The sequence below is a fragment of the Choloepus didactylus genome, chromosome 10 (assembly GCF_015220235.1).
Source record: "Choloepus didactylus isolate mChoDid1 chromosome 10, mChoDid1.pri, whole genome shotgun sequence".
Taxonomy (NCBI): Eukaryota; Metazoa; Chordata; class Mammalia; order Pilosa; family Megalonychidae; genus Choloepus; species Choloepus didactylus.
In genome coordinates, this window is record NC_051316.1 from 28,174,312 (window position 1) to 28,193,463 (window position 19,152).

The 19,152-nt window shown below is 43.0% G+C and overlaps 1 protein-coding gene across 1 annotated transcript; it reads right to left on the reverse strand.

Moving 5' to 3' along the window:
* Positions 1-2,848: 2,848 nt before the first annotated feature.
* On the reverse strand, positions 2,849-14,425 carry LOC119504752. Its single transcript, XM_037797262.1, has 5 exons — positions 14,400-14,425; positions 14,136-14,232; positions 4,815-7,008; positions 3,871-3,973; positions 2,849-2,885 (listed from the first exon to the last, which is right to left on the reverse strand). The coding sequence occupies exons 3-5, from the start codon at positions 7,006-7,008 to the stop codon at positions 2,882-2,884; spliced, it is 2,301 nt and encodes a 766-aa protein (XP_037653190.1). The 5' UTR covers positions 14,136-14,232; positions 14,400-14,425; the 3' UTR covers positions 2,849-2,881.
* Positions 14,426-19,152: the final 4,727 nt, after the last annotated feature.

Consider the following 19,152-nt stretch of genomic DNA (forward strand, 5'->3'; position numbering starts at 1 on the left):
TAAGCTCAGATCTGAAGAGCATGTATCACTTAAGTAAATGATGGGCTGCTGATGGGGAGGAGCTCCAGGACGGCGAACAACAAATGCCAAGCTTCAGGGAAGGGAGAGAAGGCACTGCACTAGAGGATCTGAAGGCGGCCTTGTGTCTGGAGCAAAGAAGATGAGAGGCAGAGGTAGAACCATGCTGAGCCCTGTAGGATATGTTAATGTGGTTAATCTTTATCCACAGGGCAATAGCAACCTGTTGCAGAGTGACCTTCTAAGATGCATGGAAAAAGTCACTCTGACTGCAGTGTGGAGAGCAGACCTGAGTGAAAGCAGAGTGGTTAAGAGGGGACAAGATACGTGGCTATTGCATTTCTCCAGGGGAAAGCTGATGGTAACCAGGGATTAGGATGAAGAGGAGAAGCTGGATTCAATCAACAACAGTAGCATTTAGGAGGTAAAAATTGACAGGATTTGGAGATGGACTAAATATAGATGGTGAGGAAGATGGAGGAGTCAGGGATGACTTCAGATGTCTGGCTCAGGCAACTGGGTGCACAATTGTGCTCACTGTTAGCTGGAGGACACTAAAGAGGAACAGGGGTATTTGGGGACAGGGAATAGGGTTGCCGATGAAAGCAGCTTTGGATGTGCCAGGTTTTGAGGGAAACATTCAATGGATATGTCAATTAAGATGGTGCACATGTGTCTAGAATCCAGAGGCCACATCTGCATGTAAGACATAAAGTTCAAGTCCTGCACTTCTGTGGGTTCTAGCTTGTATCAAACTAGGGAGACAACAGATTTCTGTTGCCAAACTCATTACTGGGTAAGAGCAAAAAGTTCACAGGGGAAAAGTATTTGATAAGTTTGGTTTCAGAGAGTTAAACCACTTACACTTTCTAAAGACAGTTGGGTGAAACAAGAAAAACACATTCCATGTCATAAAGCTCGAAACACCATATGCTAAATCTAATAGAGCTCAGTGGACATAATTTAAGACAGGGATACACCAGCATCACATAGCATACAGATGTCTTCACAGTGAAATATATTCATCCAAAAGTTCACAGACACATTCTACGGATGGCATTCAGAGTAACTGGAAATCTGACAGACCTTTGCAGGATAAAAGAGCTTAAAGCTGTTGTGATATATACATGGGCAAGAACTGGTTAAGAAACGTGGTACTTGAAGACTTCCAGAAAAGGAGAAAAGGAGTTTGGGGAGGAAGTGGATTGTAGGGATTCAAAGCAAGAGTTCTCATGTTGGATTCTAGATGTGGGCACGGGCTCTGCCTCTTACTAGCTGTGAGACTTTGGAAAAGATCCTCACTTCTCTGCGCTCAGGGACCTCTTCTGTAAAACGGACTGCTAGGAGGAATAACACATCTGCATGCAATGTGCTTGGCAAACATGGAGTGAGTATTTAAAAAACATTCACTCATTTATGGTGATGATGATGGTGGCAATGATGACATGGCACTGTTTTACAAAAAGAGCATAAACATACGCCAAAAGGTTAGATAGTTTTCGTTTGGATGTATCGAATAGACATATTATTAATATTACTTTTACTAACTCTATCTTACATGTTGTTAAGTAAAATAAAATGTCTGCCTGCATTGGGTGTTGCCAGGAGGGACCCCTCTCTGAGAGCAGATTTTCCAGAAGACAAAAGCAACTGAGCTGCAGGGGCTTTCTGAGATAATGGAACAATGGAATATACCCTACAGAAGTGCAGATAGGCAAAACCAGTTTCGGTCCAAAAGAGAGAGCTTATCAGATTGGACATACCACAGTAACCAATGTATGTCAGATCCCCCCATGTAAAGTGGAAACTTAACGTCTGCCAGTGAGAACATTTCTTTGCTTTGCTTCCATGTTTGCCCTATATAAGCTTCCCTTTTCTACCCCCTTGGTGGTCCCTTCTACTTTCTGAATGAGATGATACACAATTCATGAATTGCTCAATAAGCTGTGAAATCCTAAATTGCATGAAAAGTTCATCTTTTAACAATGTATGTGACACTTTCTAATTTTCAAAGCACTTCCATATACTTCATTCATTTAATTGTCATAATTATCCTTCCAAGTAGGAAGGGCAAATATACCATTTTACAGAAGAGGAATTTTGGTTATATAACTTAACCAAAGCCACTCAGTTGACAAATGACAGGCCAAGGGTCATATTTAAGTCCTTTGCCATCAATTTCTTTTTTTTTTTATCTTCATTTTATTGAGATATATTCACATACCACGCAGTCATACAAAACAAATCGCACTTTCGATTGTTCACAGTACCATTGCATAGTTGTACATTCATCACCAAAATCAATCCCTGACACCTTCATTAGCACACACACAAAAATAAAAGAATAATAATTAGAGTGAAAAAGAGCAATTGAAGTAAAAAAGAACACTGGGTACCTTTGTCTGTTTGTTTCCTTCCCCTATTTTTCTACTCATCCATCCATAAACTAGACAAAGTGGAGTGTGGTCCTTATGGCTTTCCCTATCCCATTGTCACCCCTCATAAGCTACATTTTTATACAATTGTCTTCGAGATTCATGGGTTCTGGGTTGTAGTTTGATAGTTTCAGGTATCCACCACCAGCTACCCCAATTCTTTAGAACCTAAAAAGGGTTGTCTAAATTGTGTGTTAAGAGTGCCCACCAGAGTGACCTCTCGGCTCCTTTTGGAATCTCTCTGCCACTGAAGCTTATTTCATTTCCTTTCACATTCCCCTTTTGGTCAAGAAGATGTTCTCCGTCCCGCGATGCCAGGTCTACATTCCTCCCCGGGAGTCATATTCCACGTTGCCAGGGAGATTCACTCCCCTGGGTGTCTGATCCCACGTAGCGGGGAGGGCAGTGATTTCACCTTTCAAGTTGGTTTAGCTAGAGAGAGAGGGCCACATCTGAGCAACAAAGAGGCATTCGGGAGGAGGCTCTTAGGCACAATTATAGGGAGGCCTAGCCTCTCCTTTGCAGCAACCATCTTCCCAAGGGTAAAACCTATGGTAGAGGGCTCAACCCATCAAACCACCAGTCCCCTATGTCTGTGGTCATTTTAGCAACCATCAAGGTGGGGTAGCCATCAATTTCTATATTCCATCCCTGGTTAAGGATCTTTAAAAAAAAACACAGAAAACAAAGTTGAGGAAATCTTTGGAAAAGTTTGCTTTAGGAGACACATCTACAGAAGGTTTCCTATAACCTAATACATTATGAAAGATGGAGGAGAATTCTTGCCATTTTAGAAGCAAAGTCCAGGAAGGGAGAGAGATTGGGTATTGATATCATTTGTGTTGAGTTCCTGGATGAAGTCTGAAAAAATTTTGAAGTAAGTGAACCAATATATTTCCTCTGTTGCCCCACTTGGTTGAGTTGTTTCCATCACTTGCAACCAAAGAATCCTCATTAATACATCCAGTGACATTAGATAACTCACTAATCTCTTAACAAAACACAAACATCCTACCTCTATGTATGTGCTCATGCTATTTCCACTAATCAGAATTTGAAGTATGGATAGATAGTTGAACTTCTATCCATATTTCAAAACTCCTTGCTTATCATTGGCTAAATAAAGCCTTTCCTGATTCCACCAGTACAATGACTTCTCTTTCTTTTGATCCCTAAGCACTGTTTTTGCACTTCACTTATGGAACTTCATACTTTGGAGTAACTGTCTCTTTTACTCTTTTGTGCTCCTTATAACTCTCAGTATAGTATCTTATACATGGAAGGTCTTCACTAGACTATTGATTTTAGCACCTTGTATAAACTATAATACTAACTAATTTCTCAGAAGATAGCCAAGTTTGATACTTAGCTTTTTAAAATGTTAATATTATGTGACAAAACAAAAGAGTAGTCAAACCTTAGCTTCATATCTCCGCATACATGAGATGAGCACACAGCATCAGACATTTCCCAGCATCCCCCATAGCCGGTAATTCTGGGTATAGCAGAATATAACTTCCCTAAAAGTGTAAAATACAAAGTTACAAATCCTTCATTCTTAGTATTAAGCACAGAGATTTTATTTTGCCAATGAATAGTTACTCTCTACTCATGAAAGCATGTCACTCAACTTCTCAAATCTTTTAAGAATATTAAATGCATCCTTTAACATTATGTCTTCCACCATTTCATATAGCAGCTGTTCTCAAAACAGCCCTGAAATTTATATTTTACTGTTATTTATAATGCATCATGTAACCTAGCTCCAAAACACAAGGAAATAGACTTCAAGTAAGATTTTTTTTTTTTTTTTTGCATAAGGACTTAGCAAGGTATTTTAAATTCATAACCTGGGCTTATTCTATAAAATGAAAATGAAATAATCATTTTCTAGCTGCACAGCACTCAAACTGGAGAGGCCAGTTCTATTTTCTAACACCTGGTTATCAAAATGTATTTTAGATGAAAGGCGTAAAATGCTACAAACTACTAGACAGCAAAATGAATAGAATCATCACACTCACAGAAAAAGCAAGCACCTGACAGATGCATATTGAACCAGAAGAATGTTAGAGCTTCTACCTTTCAGAATAATTATTTTATAAGATTACTTCTAATTAGCTAATGGCTTTTGTTCTGCCAAAAGTAAATCAATGTTTGCATAATATCATACAGCTTATTCTTTACTCTGGTAAGTTTTCCCAATTTTATATTTATGGAAAATGACACTAAGAGGTCATACAGCGAATATTTGATGAAATCAGAAGCCTGTGTCTCATCCTCAACGGCACATGACATGTTTCACAAGTGCCAGTAAATTTACGGCTCATGAGAGGTTTTTTGCTCATTTTGGTTTCATACCATAGTTGCTTTGAGGTTTCCAAAAGCTGGTGTCTTGCAGAGCTGCCTCTTCTGCACAGCCTTGTCCTTGGGGATGGCTGTTTCCCTCCTGCTCCACATCTACATTGTTTTCCCTCCCATCTTTCCATTCCTTGGTGTCCCTCTCCAGGCTGGCTCCTTTGAACCTGTCTTTCCCTTCTAGAGGAGTTATCTTCAACCCTGATTCAGAGAGCCCAGATCTCCAGACAGGCAAAGAGAAGTTTTCCTCTTCTGAAGAGTGACCCCTGATCTTGTTCAGCATATGCAAATAATAGAAATAAGTCTCCAATACACTCCAGGAAGGACCATCACCAACATCCTGGAGCAAGAAGGAGCTCTTCAGACCATTTTTGGAAATGCCTTTGGAAATAGGGTGACTTGAAGGCGCCATCTTTTCCTTTTGCTCTTGAGTCATGTCCTTGGTGACCACTCGGGGTGGCTGTACCGATGGGCTGTCTGCCCAAGGTGGTGGCAACTGGCTGAACCAAGTGCTGTGTGAATCTGCAGTGGGTTCAAGGGAGACACCAGACTCTGAACATTTGCAAACTGAAATGTTCTCCAGAGGGTCCTCTGACAAATTCAGGAAGACGCTGGCAATTTGAGGGGCTGGGCAACTTTCAGGCTGTGTTAGATCCAACAGCCTCTGAGTTATGCCAGGAGAGCTACCTTTAATCGATCTCTGCATGTGGTTGTTCTGGCTGCCTCTTGGTACTCTCAAAATAGACTCCCCTTCTCTCTCCACAGTGCCATATTTCCATTCATTTCTACTGTTAATATCAGAGTGGGGGGACCCCAAAGTGGACCTTATATTGTCTGATTCCTTTCCCCTTCCTTTAGAGCTGTCACAGGGGGACAAAAGTTGAACCCTGGGCAATCTCTGAATGGGGACTGCAACATGGTGGTGGCCTCTGGAGCTATCTATCTTGAACTCCTCTAGAACACCCTTGGGTGTCCCTATAGACACTGCTTCTCTGAAATTTCCCCTCATGGCAGCCTCCAGGGGTGTGTCCCCAGGGGAGAAGTCACCACTTTCTAGCATTGTGGCTTGTGACACTCTTGTGTTAACACTTGTGGAAGAGAATGCAATTCCTACAAACTCTTCACACTTTCTACCTTGCACTCCCCTTCTAAAAGTCCCCTTACTATCCCCAGATTCATCAAAACATTCTTCCTCTGAGCTGTCACTCAGTGGTGCCCAGAAGTAACTATTTCTGGGTGGGCTCTGTCCAGTTTCTTCTAAAACCTTCCTTTCTTCAGAAGTGTCTCTGAGCTGTGTCTGAATCCTCAGCCTCTCGGGAAACGTGTCTTCCTCATTTGGGTTCTGAATCCGTCTATTTCCTGCTCGATCACACTTTTGTTGAGCAGACTCTGCCTGCTTAGAACTATCAGCAGGGGACACAGTAGCTCTTCCTTCCCTCTCATTCTTAACTGTAGTTTCTTGACACCCACGAGATTGATTGCCAGGAAAATCCGCCTTCAGAAAGGAACCTGAAAATTCTGGAGACAAGCCCATTTCTGACAAGTTCTTTGAGGGGCTTAATGAGAAGCTCTGAAGGTTTATTTGTGGACTGGCCTGGCTTCCTCTGAGTAAGGATGGAGAATCAGATGACCTCAGATGGACATCTTTCTGATTTCCTACAGCTTTTACAGTTTGGCAAAGGTTAGAGTGAAGGAGACCCAAAGAAGTTTTGGGACTCTTCAACCCCTGCTCTTCCTGAGAGTTGGATAAGAACTTCTGGGCCCAATTTATAACATGCTGCAGTTTCTGAGTCTCGGGGACTGAGGAATCAGCCAACATCTGGAGATCCAATTCCTCTGGGCAGCTCCTTCTCCTGTACCCCTCACTGGCCCTCTGGCCCAGGTCCTGCTCTGCTTCTCCGGGAACCACTTGGGACTCTTCAAGGAGCAAAGTTTCCTTTCCACTTGCTGAATAGCGAGGTGATTTCTGCAGGCCTCTCAGCTTGAAGGTCTGATTTTCTGAAGGTTTCCCTTTGGTGTTTCGGGAAGCTGTGGACACTGGTTGGCTGTCAACTTTGGAAGAATCAGCCTTGATGAGTCCAATGCTTTTATAGTAAGCCACACGCTTGGCTCGTAGGTGCTTTAGATCACGGGTTTGATGTGTGTCTGCCTCATTCCGTGGAGAATGTCCAGTCAGTGTGGGGGGTAAGGGATCCATCTGCAAATTAAAAGACAGGACATTTACAAAAATACTCATGGATTATTCTTTTATCCACAGTGTGGCCCTACCACACCCACTAATATCCTACAACCCCATTAACGTTTTGCTAAGTACCTGAGGACAGTTTTGCAATTATAAGAGCAAGGCAACTGCTGTATCAAGGGAAATGAAGAGAAACTCCGCATTAGTATTTTATCACATTCAGCCAAGCTAAGGTCTCAGTCACTGAAAAAGAAATTTTAGTTTTGTCTTTCAGAAGGAAATATACCAATTAAATGAATATAAAATATAAGATGACTTTTAAGTAAGGGTAGTCCAGTTTATTTCAAGATTTTACTACTGTTTAATTTTTTTTACCAAGTGTATAAGTTACTTTGATTTTTATAAATGGCATAGGAATTTTTTAAAAAGGAAAGCCTAAAATGGAAGGAAGGAAGGAAGAAAAGGACAAGGCAAGAAAAGAATATTGAGAACCATCCAGTGCACCCACCTCTAACAAACTCATCCTTCCTATCTACTCTGCCAAAATCTGGGTCAGGACCACAAGAAACAGAACAATGAAGATGGAGATGAAGGCTCCAGATTTAGCAGCAAAGCCAAAAAGTGACCTCAGGGTCAACTGTCAACTAATTGTGGCTCATCAAAACTAGACCCCTGGTACACCTGTGGTTAAAAACAACAAATTAAAGCACCAGGACCCTTTATCCGTAATGTAAGCCAGGTCTATAAGACTGAACTTCTCCTCCTCCCTCCCCCCTTCCCCTAATTCACCTAAGTCTCTCCTAAAGCACCTCTAGTAATTTGAAAATTACCAATATATTAAAAAAATATGTCTCTGTGCATAGAGTTCTTCAGTTTCTCTGTCCTACATGGTCCACCCCTTCAAATTCCTAGACGCATAAAGTAAGGAATGCATACGTGACTGATAGTAATAACTTTTCACATGACGTCTCCTACAATCTTGATGGTGATCTAAGAGGGTTTCAGATGTGGTGAAGTTTGGAAAACATCAGGGATTCATTCAGACACAGAACTGCTGGATGCCAAGCCAAGGCCAGAAGTCAGGTCTTCTGGTTCCAAAGCCAAGGCTCTTTCTCTGACTCCACCGTGAATCACAAATAGTGAAGTTTGTCCTCTGGACCTTCTCAAGGTGCTCAATAGTTATCCTCCCCACTCTGGGCTCAGGATTGCTCTCTCTGCCAGAGCTCCGTGAGAACCAGGAAATGCTGAAGTGGTTCTTTTGATGTTAGAAAACAATTGCTATCTTTTTATTACTGAGGACTGTGTGAACAAATATGTCAAAACTTCTCACACTGCTCTCCCCAGACTTGACCTGACTCTGACTTGGGGCTCGAATGTCTGTCCCAGACTTCACCTGATTTCTTTACGTGTTCATTTGGCCTCATCAAACTGTTCCCCAATTCAAAAGGATTACTTCAAAGCATTCAGTAGCCACTCTATGTCCTGGTCCGAGGTTCTCGATGCCGTTGACATTTACTGAGGACCTACTATGTGTTCAGTATGGGAGTGCACGAAGCTTAAAAGCTTAGAATCTAGAGTTGCAGGCAGATGAGCCGACAGACACAAGATGCATGGCTGTTCAGTGGAACGTGCTGGCTGATTCTAGTTTGGCCCCACATTGGTCAATACACTGAACTTGGCCCCATTAGTTTGTTGTGTTTTTTTTTTTTCCTACAAGAAATCTAAACACACCAAGTACTCATAATTTTATATGAGCCCTTCTGAAGATTTTCTGCATAACCTACAGTGTACAACTTCATAAGGCCCTATGCAGCATGACTTCCTTTGAGGTTTCTCTGGCTCTAATCATCAGGGGTTTCAAAAAGGTCATGTTCCATTGACCTAGACTTAGTCTCTATTCTCCCCCTTCCCCAATGCTGGTGTAGTGCCTCAGGCTGCATTGGACTCAACAGGAAATCAATCTCAGAAATTAATGCATTCCTAGGATTAATAAATGATGCTAAATTATAATGCTCTACTAAATAATGCTGAGACTAAATAACACTTTATGGGCACTTTCCCTTAAACATGTATTTATGCATGTTGACAAATAATTTCTGGAGACACCACATCTGTCCCTGAAGTACCAGATATTTGTATTGTGACATTTTTGAGGGAAATGGGAGAGATTATAAACACAAAAAAAGAAATATTTTCTAGGCCCGTGGCTTTCAAACTGCTCCACAGAGCTCCAGGGTTGCAAGGGGGTTCAGAGACCACAGCAGAGGGGGCCCTGGGGGAGACAGAGGGGAGAGCAGAGCTGGAAACCGCTCATATACTTCAATAGAGCAGTCCAACTACATATCAGATGGTGAGACATCCTTTAAGGAAAGGGTCCTACTGCTGAGAAAAACATGCAATCTACTGTACAACATTCTTATTTTGCAGATGAGGAAACAGGTTTGAATGATTAATGGGTCAAGGTCATCCTGATCGAGAATGGTGGGCCCATGCCCAGGACCGAGGTCTCCATGTTACAGTGGACGGAGGTCCAGCAGGTGAGGAGTTAGGCTGGTAGCATTCCGGATCCCTCATTTTGTATCATCACCTACCTCTCACCACTCCAGGTCACTGTGATCACCTCTTCTGCCAACTACTGTCCTTACTGATTGTACCACTGGTTGCAAATAAATCATGTGCTGCTTCTCTAATGATGCTTATATTGACCACTTGAATTATTATTGTTTAAATTATCTAACCTTAAAAATTATATTTCATAACAACTCAAACTTACAGAAAAGTGGCAGGGATGGTTCAAATAGGGTGACCAACATTCCCCATCTGCCTGGGACTGAGGGGTTTCCTGGACACAGGACTGCCAAGGCTAAAACTGGGACTGTCCCAGGCAAACCCATAGGGTTGGTCACCCTAAGCCAAAGAACTTTGGCTTCCTGAGAGTACATTGCTGACCTGAACTCCATCACCCCTGAATACTATAGTGTACAATTTCCTACAAAGAAGGACATTCTCCTTCATAACTTATAATAAATTCAACCAGCAAAAGCAGAAAATTAACAATGAGTCATTACAACCATTTAATCCTTGAACCTGATTCAAGCTTCACCAATTCTCCCAATAATGTCCTTTTTTCTAGATTCAGTTCCAATTCCTATGCTGCAATTCTTTCTAGATTCAGTTCCAGTTCTGGCTTCAGTTCCAATTCATACTTTGCATTTAGTTGTCATGTCTCTTCAGTCCTTCGATCTGGAAGAGTTCTCCAATCTTTCCTTGACTTCAGGGATGTTATCTAGCTTTTAAGGCAGCCACATCTAGTCACTCTACTTAGGGTCCAAGTTCTCTTAGGATACATATGGCATGAAATGATTTTTTATACATCTAGAGCACCAAGAACATTTTTATTCGTGTAGAAGGTGCTCCAAAAATAACTGGTCAATCAACATGAAGTTTGCCCACTGGGATGTTGAATTGGTTGTTCTCGGCAACAGTGAAAACTCCCAAAGAGCCTGGTTTTCACGCTCCAGCAAAACTGAAGCATGGGCAGACTCTCTCTCCCTCAGTTCCTGATTTCTCACTATTCACTTTCAAAGCCAAAAGCATTTCATTCTAGGCTGGCCCTGAGAGCCTTGGCAGCTCTCATCAAGGACTGATACACTGGTACTGTGGAAATTATCCTAAAGGGCATTCTTCATCTCATATGCTACCTATTTCTAATTACACTACACATTGCCTTGAGTTGACCTTATTTTTTTGTCACGACGCAGATTAGGCTATCATGAGGGTCACGGTTAGGGAAGGATGACTTGGCTCTTATCTAGATCAATCGTGCCTGTCAACCGTTAGAGACATACACTCAGGTCCAAAGAGTAGGACCACAGCCATGTCCACAGGCACTAAGTGACCAAATTATGATGGCTCTGTGGCTTCTGACTCCAAGCCCAGTGCTCCTTCCACAGCTTTCTAACTAAACAATGACACCATGAAGGCACACCCACTGTCAGGAAGTTCACTGTCAGAAAAAGAGAAAGCAGTAACTTAAATAGAAAAACACAAACCCTTGGACTATATAAAAAATCATGGTCCAGTGGAATCTATGGGCAACTGTGCCAGTTTGAATGTATTATGTCCCCCAGAAAAAAGCCATATTCTTTGATGCAATCTTGTGGGGCAGACATAATAGTGGGGATTAAGTTGGAACGTTTGAATTAGGTTGTTTGCATCGAGATGCACCCCACCCAACTGTAGAGGATAACTGATGGGATATTTCCATGGAGGCGTGGCCCCACTCATTCAGGGTGGGCCTTGATCAGTGGAGCCATATAAATGAGCTGGCTCAAAGAGAAGGAACTCAGTGCAGCTGTGAGTGAAGTTTTGAAGAGGAGCAAGCTCGCTAGGGAGGAACGTCCTGGGAGAAAGCCATTTTTGAAACCAGAACTTTGGAGCAGACGCCAGCCACGTGCCTTCCCAGCTAACAGAGGTTTTCCAGACGCCATTGGCCATCCTCCAGTGAAGGTACCCAATTACTGATGTGTTACCTTGGACACTTTATGGCCTTAAGACTGTAACTGTGATGCCAAATAAACCCCCTTTTTATAAAAGCCAATCCATCTCTGGTGTTTTGCATTCTGCAGCATTAGCAAACTAGAACAGCAACCATGTAATAATAACAATTGCTAACACATACCACTTAATGCTTTAAAAACAGGGGCAAAGAGAAGTTAAGTAACTTGCCCAGGGTCACAAAGTTCATAGGTGGAAGAGTCAGAATTCCAATCCAAGCCAACTGGCTCCAGAGTTCATGCTTTCAACTCTTGGATATACTGTTTCTCACTTTTAGTTATTTATTAGCCCTGCATAACTCAAGTTGTGTTTTTAGATCCCAAATTGACAGGTGATTAATTTGAACACAAATAGACTGGCCTGCCCATGAAAAAGAAAGCATATGAAGCTAAACAGAAAAAAAAAGTTTTTAAAATTATGGTTTGCAATTATTAGAGAGGATTGTGCAGAACTGGCAGTGTCAGTGTATCGGTATAGACAAACAGATCTTTGCTTAAATAAGCCTTTATCTTATTCGTTATTGCATGCCAAGGTTTCTTCCAGGACGTCAGTGCTTCATTATTTCAATAGCAGTTCCTTGTAATCCACTGAAAAAGAATAAACAAGCTGCAGGTTTTCTCCACAGCAGCCAATAAGATTGCTTAACTGAACATCATCCTTAAAGGCAGGCAGAGCAGAAATCATGGCAGAGGCAAGGCATGGTTAGCACAAAAACTAGTGACATTGAGTGGGAGAGCAGGAAGGAAAAAAAAGGAAAATGTCAACTGAATGGGAGAACAGAAAACAGAATGTCAAGAGGTACCTGGAAACATAAAAGCCAAACCACATGCAGTCTGGTAAGTGATCAGAAAACAAAACAGAATCTTCTTCTAGGAAAATAAATCAGGAAACACAAGTCTAAAAAAATCCACCACATGTTCAAGAGGAAACCCTTCTCCAAATCCAACAGACTCCACTGTTATATTTACAGTGCTTACATTATACTGTCTTAGTTTTTTAAAAAAAAGGAAAGAAAGAAAGAAAGAAAGAAAGAAGGAAGGAAAGAAAGAAACCCTACAATTCCATCTCAAACAAGCCCATGATGGATATAGCTGCTAGATTAAAAAACAAAAAACAAAAAACAAACAAAAAACAAAAAAAACCCTAATTATCTCAGCCTGTAATTGAATGTAGAAACTTCAGGATTCCCTAAGCCAAGGCTCAGGTGAAAGAACAGTCTCCTCTAAATGTGTAACTCTTTACAGCCTTGGTACTTCATTATTATCTTCATGACTTCTATTCCCTCTTCATACCTGACCTTCAACACTTCGTGGTAGAACCTCAACCTTCTCTTCTTGACTGACTGAAAAATAGCACACCTACAATCAAATTTTCACTTTTAATTTTTCACTTCAAAAAAAAAACTGCCTTCCCCTTGGCCATTACTCCTTCATTCTAGATGCACTCACAGGCGGTGTGGTGAGTGAAAATAGTGTGTGGACTTGAGAGTTGGGCAAACAATCCTGGATTGAAATCCCAACTCCACTGCTTGCTATCAGTGTGTCTTCAGGCAAGCAGCTTAACCTCAGTTTCCTCATTCATAAAAAGAAAAAAAAAAAAAAAAAAAAAGTGGGACTTAACACTACTTTCTTATCTCACCCAACTTTTCTGGAATCTTACCATGTGCCAGATACAGAACTTAATACAGATGCAGACGATGTGGGAGTCTGTCTCCCTGGTACTACAGACATATAGTTGGGAAGGAGGCAGCAATGAAATAGCTCACAGCAATGAAATGGCTCAGATGAATTTGGCTGAACTAATGGGGGGGAAGGAGGGGTTGAATGAAACCTCCTTTAGGAAAAAAAGAAAATTAAGCTAGATTCATAGTCCTGAGTGTGAGCTTGGAAGCCATACTCCAGAGGGTTTGATTCTGGACTCCACCACTGGGCAAGTTTCTGAAATTCTCTGTACTCTGTTTCCTATTCTGTAAAATAGAGATAATATTAATTTTCCAGTTGGGTTTCTGTGAAAAGTAAATTCAGCACCTCTCCTTCAAGCTCCCCTTTTCTCTGCAGTCACACACCACATCAACCAGCTTCCTGGGATATTCAGACTTCCTATTCAGCCACCAGGCAGCCTGAACAGCCAGACTGCCCCAAGGAAGCACCCCTGAATCAGAGGTCATCCAGGAGTTGTAGCTTTCAGGATCCATTCACCAAATAAAAGCTGACAACCCCCTGGGGTAGCCCTGACAAGCTGAAACATGCTGACCAAGCTACCTTAAGTGCCTTTTGGGGTAAGGCCCAGTCTCAGTGTTGACAACCAGAACAACCAGCACGTCTCTAAGGGAAGTTGGTTTGAATAGCTATGGAGACTTCTGAGAGCCAAGCTCACCCCGGATGCTTCTGAGAGCATTTTGAAAGCACTAGCCTGTGCGTTCCCACCTGGCCTAGAAGATCCTGCCTGCCCCATCTGGGTTGCCCGAGGCAGCAGCCCTGGGAGAGAGAGGCAGGCTGGACAGCGAAGAAGTGGACGGGAAGCCCATGGTCCAGGAACCACCTGCGTGGGACGTGTTCCTGTGCACCGATGCAAGAGCCACACACCTTAGTGTCCTCTGCTCCACAGCAGGCCCGCGCCAAGGTAAATTGCTTCTCGTGGATTCTTTCAGCCTGAGGGTCAGGCTGTCCCAAACATTTGAATCTGAAGGTAAAATGTTAAAAAAAAAAAAGTCCTAGAAAGACCTGTCACATATATTTCCCTCATCACCCACCAAAGAAACCATTAAAGCTTAATTTTAATAAGAAATGGTCAGAAACACTTAAATCAATAAGCAAAATAATAACAACAACAACAATAATGATAATTACTTCTTAGCCTGACTGTCCCGGAGGGGAATCTCCTCTTCCGGGTGGGGTGAAGGTGGAACCACTGACGGAAAGCGGCGCGGCCCCGGTCGCCATGGAAACCGCGGCGGGGGCGGAGCCTTGGCGGGAGGTGGCTGCCCCGGAGACGCCGCGGGAGCCTCCATTTGCCAGGTGACCAGAAGCACCTGACAGCCCCCAGGATCCACTCCTGGCCTGCTCAATCATAATCTCCCCAGAGAGGACAGGAGAATCGAGGTTTAACCAGGGGCTTTATAGAGTCGGGCAGTTGGGAGACACTGGCTTTGCCTATTCTTTTTCTCACCGTCTCCCCACTCCAACTCCGCAGTAGTAAAGGAATCTACCCACACCCACACCCCATCCGCGATCAACAGTTTCCTTCCCCTAGGCTCTCAGAGGGGTTCTTGGCTCTGGAAATGTGAAGCCCCCAGCCTTCAGTTCCTTGAAATAACTGGAAGCGTGGCTGTTTTTTGCAGATTTCCCACTGGGGGGCAGCCTCATCCTTCGTTCCCATTCATTCCGCAAAGCAGTGGCCCATGGGGTCTTACACCAGTTAACTCGGGCTGGAGCTTCCCTAATAGAAGCACGTCTGGAAGGTGGAGCTTGGATTAGAGAGAGAGATCGCCTTAGGAGGAATGGGGCAATGGTAAAGCCTAGAGCTTTAGAAGTAAGACGCTCTTGGCTGCAATTCCTGGTTTACACTTTGAATTCAGAAGAACAAAAAACCGAAGCTTGTAAAGCAGTGATGTTCTTATGCATTAGACCGCTGATTACTGAGCCCTTTTATCCTTATTCTTTCTTGGGCAAATTATTGGGCAGGTTTCAGTGGAATTGGGTGGGGCCTCAGGAGTTGAAACAGACCACCCCAGCCCTGACTGGACTTGAAAGCCTGGATGGTAAGGGACTTAAGTCTCACCTGCCCACGCAGGAGCTGGGGCAGCCTGGTAGTGAGATGGGAGACGGCTTGGGCTTTAATTGGGATCCCCATAGTATAGTTCTCCCTGACTTTTAAAAATGAGGCCTGGAATATTTGCTCAGCTTCCTTCACGGGATTGGGGCAGGCTCAGTTCAATGGAGTGGCATAATCTATGGATCTCTAGTAATTTATGAATTTATCATGGCTTGTTATGATATTCTGTTTGTAGATCCGATTTCTGTGTTGCTGTACGTGTGGCATATAATAAAATTAGAGCAGCTTTTTCTATATTAGCCTGGAATGTACTTCTGCTAGTTCAACCTTCGAATCATAAATTATTGGTAAAAGGGAGATGGTGAGGGGGGTGCTGGATTGATCTGAGCCAAATGGGCAGATGGCAGTATATCCCTTAGGGTAGTAAAAATTGATTTACATAAGAAAAGGTCCCACAGTCAAATGAGTCAAATTAAATGCATTTTTTGATTGAAGGACTTTTTTCAGAAGCTGTAATTAGCTAATGTGCACTGTGACTCTTCAATTTAAATATATAATATGCAGCGTTACTCCCATTTATTTCCCATAGAAACTCTTCTCTAAGAGTGACTTGCAGAGCAACTATTCTGCAGAAGATGCATTGGAAAACACTAAACTGGAATAACAACTATCTCCCCAAAGAAGTTGGTGTAATGTGGGATCAATATGGGGCTGTGAAACACTTGTGGTTTTCAGCGTGGTGACGGCAAAATAGATTTGGGGCTGCCTTTTTTGGGAAGAGGGATGGGAATAGTCACTGGAAACAGAGGGTAAAGAATTAATTTGGTGAAACGTTTATGTTTCAGGTGCTTTACATTCTTTAGTTCCTCACGAGCACCCCCAAGACAGATATTGGTTATTCTAATTTTATAGACAAAGAAACTGACACTCATGAGTTACTCAAATACCACACTGAAGCTTGCATTGCTGGGAAGTGGTAGGGCTGACATTTGGAACCAGATCTTCTTAGTACACAGCAGAACCCAGGCCCAGTACCAGGAGAACCAGCAGCACTGGGGGAGAAGAACCAATTTCATTCTCATGGTCACCTAAGTAGTTGATGAAAACATGGAAGTAGGAGTAGCCAGCCCTCAAAAAGTGAGCAGAAGAAAGCCCGCAAGGTGGGCTTTTGATGGTAATATATGAGCTATTCCTTCAAAAGATATACAGTCAGGAATAATTGGGAAGTTCAATATGCTGGAAGGTCACTTGCAAATAAAGGAAAACTTTAGTCAAGCAAAAAGGCAGAGATCAAAGGAAGCCCAGTCCTGCTTATTAGAAAGGAGTGTCCTAGCGGAGGATAGAATGCATGCTATCCTCTTGTCCTTGGAGCAGATGATGGTGCTATTTATGGAATTCTCCCCTGGAAGAACACAGGTTCTTTCCTTTAAGCTAGAATTAGCATGTCTGTGAAAGAATTTAGCCAAGGTTAGAGATCTGTTGGGGGAGGAGCAGGAGCAGCCTGTGTGGACTCCAGCAAAGGAAGCAGTTTGCACCCAATTTAAATTTGATCTGAAGACCGCAGGCCAAACTTTTGGAAATTTAACACTCTGGGAGGACCTGTGGGGTGGAGGCCAGAGATCTAATAGCCACTCTATTTAGAGAAGCCAAAAATCAATGCAGTTCTAAAGAGGACTGACTTTTAATGCTGTTGGGCCAAATCACTGAACCATGCCAAGGGTCCTCTGGGATGGCCAACAGCTGGTCAGGGATGAGATTCCCAGGCTGCATATCAGAAGAATTGGATACTTGCAGCCAACTGGGAGGCATCAAAGGGGAGAAGGGAGAGAAGCAATGCAGCCAGGGAAAGTAGGACCTTCCCAAAATGAGAGCCCAGAATGGCCATGGGGAAGGTCAGGGGTAGGCATATGGTCAAGGGAGAAAGTGAAGGACAAGGCAGGAGGGTGTATTTTTATTGTGAGAAACCATCAAGCATATCACACTGAGAGACCCTCAACTCAGTCCCTGAGCCCCACATTGAAGGATTTAGCATTATTCCACCTCTGCAAAAATAAAAATCCAAAGTGGTTGTTGCTGGCCACTAGGATTATGGGTAATTTCTCTTTTACTCTTGGTAACTTTCTTTTTCCAGTTTACTGCCATGAGTTTGGATTCTGTTCGTCATCAATCACTTTAACTGGAAAGAATCAGAATCTCTTTTGTAATGAAGGACCTCAAAGAAGTGAATTTTAGAGAACAAGTGATAGAAATGTCTGGCCTTTTTAAAAAAAAAAGATAGTAAACAGGGAGGCAAGGAACATATTGTATCGGTAAGACTCACTGCAGCCCTGGGAAATTAGCATAAGGAGGAGGAAGGCAGTTTCAGGGCTAGTTAAACCCTCCTGAATTACCTATGGGGAGAAACTCTTGAAGGCAGCATCAGCTACACTTTCTGTGATTTTCTCTATCACTTCTCCAACTCAAATCAAACGCACAAGATGTGGAAGATAACTTTGGCTATATATTCTTGATGCCCCTAAATTCCCTCTGTTGGCAAGTCCCCCTTCCCAAAGCCTTCTCTATAGTTCCTTCCACTCAAGGTCACTTCTCAAGTATGCTTTCCTTTCTGTTCCTCATTCGAGGCAGGGGACCTAGGCCCCACAGCTGATTGAATCTCTGGGACCCAGGATCAGCCTTTCAGGAATAATCCTGGCCACATGCTCAGCAGCATGGTGGCCCCTGGAAAAACAGCCATTGGAATGTCCCTACTCCAGTTGCTCCCAGTTTGGACCTTCCTCCCCTTCTTCAGATGGTGCTAACCTTATGCCACCTTTTCTCTCCTTCTCAGCTCTCAGGCCAGAAGCAACTTAAGGTCTGCAGAGGTGGCCCAGATGTTGGGTCTGAAAAATGGAGGGCCCAAGGGCTGTTCTGTAGCCCTCCCCTCACACCGTGCACACACACCCCCACCCTCCTGCCCCTCATTCAGAGACTGGAAGGCCTATCTATTATAGCTTCCCCAACCCACCCATCTCCTTCCTGCCCCTTCCCTGGCTCCATTCTGCTCTTCAACCCATGTGCCTATCCCAGACCCAACCCAAGAGATGCTGAGTGTTGACTTTCTTGGAAATTTAAATGAGTTATTTTACATTTCTGTTTTGCATAGATACAAAGACTTTCCTTTAGTATCTATAGCTTAGATAGAATCTAAATGGGAAAAAAAAGAAAGAGAAGGAAAAGGAAAAACCTTTATTTCTGTTGGTTCTCAAAAGTAGAACTTGCAGAAAATCCACACATTTGGTGTTTGTTTGTTTTTTTTTTGGAAAGAGTAGGGAGCAGTAAAGCTTTGAGGCTCTGGTTGTCCTGCGTCCCTCTGAACCAAGGATGAAGGAACATCCGTAGAAATAACCAGTGCTAGGGCTGGAAAAGAAGGCTGATGGGGACTTGAGGCCACCGTAGGAAAACAAGGGGTGAACACACTCTAGGGGGAAACCTCAGAAAAAGGGTATTTCCCTCACCTTCTCCCCAACCCTCACCCAAGCCTCCTGCATTCCTGCCTACTTTACACAGTCTCGTCAGACCCCACTCCTCGACATGGGAAAACCACCATTCATTCATTCATTTGACAAATATCTGTTAGCCCCGCTATGCCAGGAATTCTATCAGGGGATATAGAAAATAAAGCACAGTGTCTCCCCTCAAGAAGGAAGACAAGGAAAAATAGCAGAGACACTACCCTGTGATCAATGCAATGGCAGAAAAAGGCATAGGGTAGCTTGTGCGTTCCCCGACTCTATACTATTGGGGAAACATGCCTGCATCCCAAATATCAGAGACGGAAAACCATGAGAG

Coding starts and splice junctions, on each gene's coding strand:
- LOC119504752 (XM_037797262.1), bottom strand. CDS start 7,008: ATGGATCCCTTACCCCCCACACTGACTGGACATTCTCCACGGAATGAG. Junction 3,974..4,814: donor GAAACCTCAAAGCAACTATG/GTATGAAACCAA, acceptor TTACACTTTTAG/GGAAGTTATATTCTGCTATA.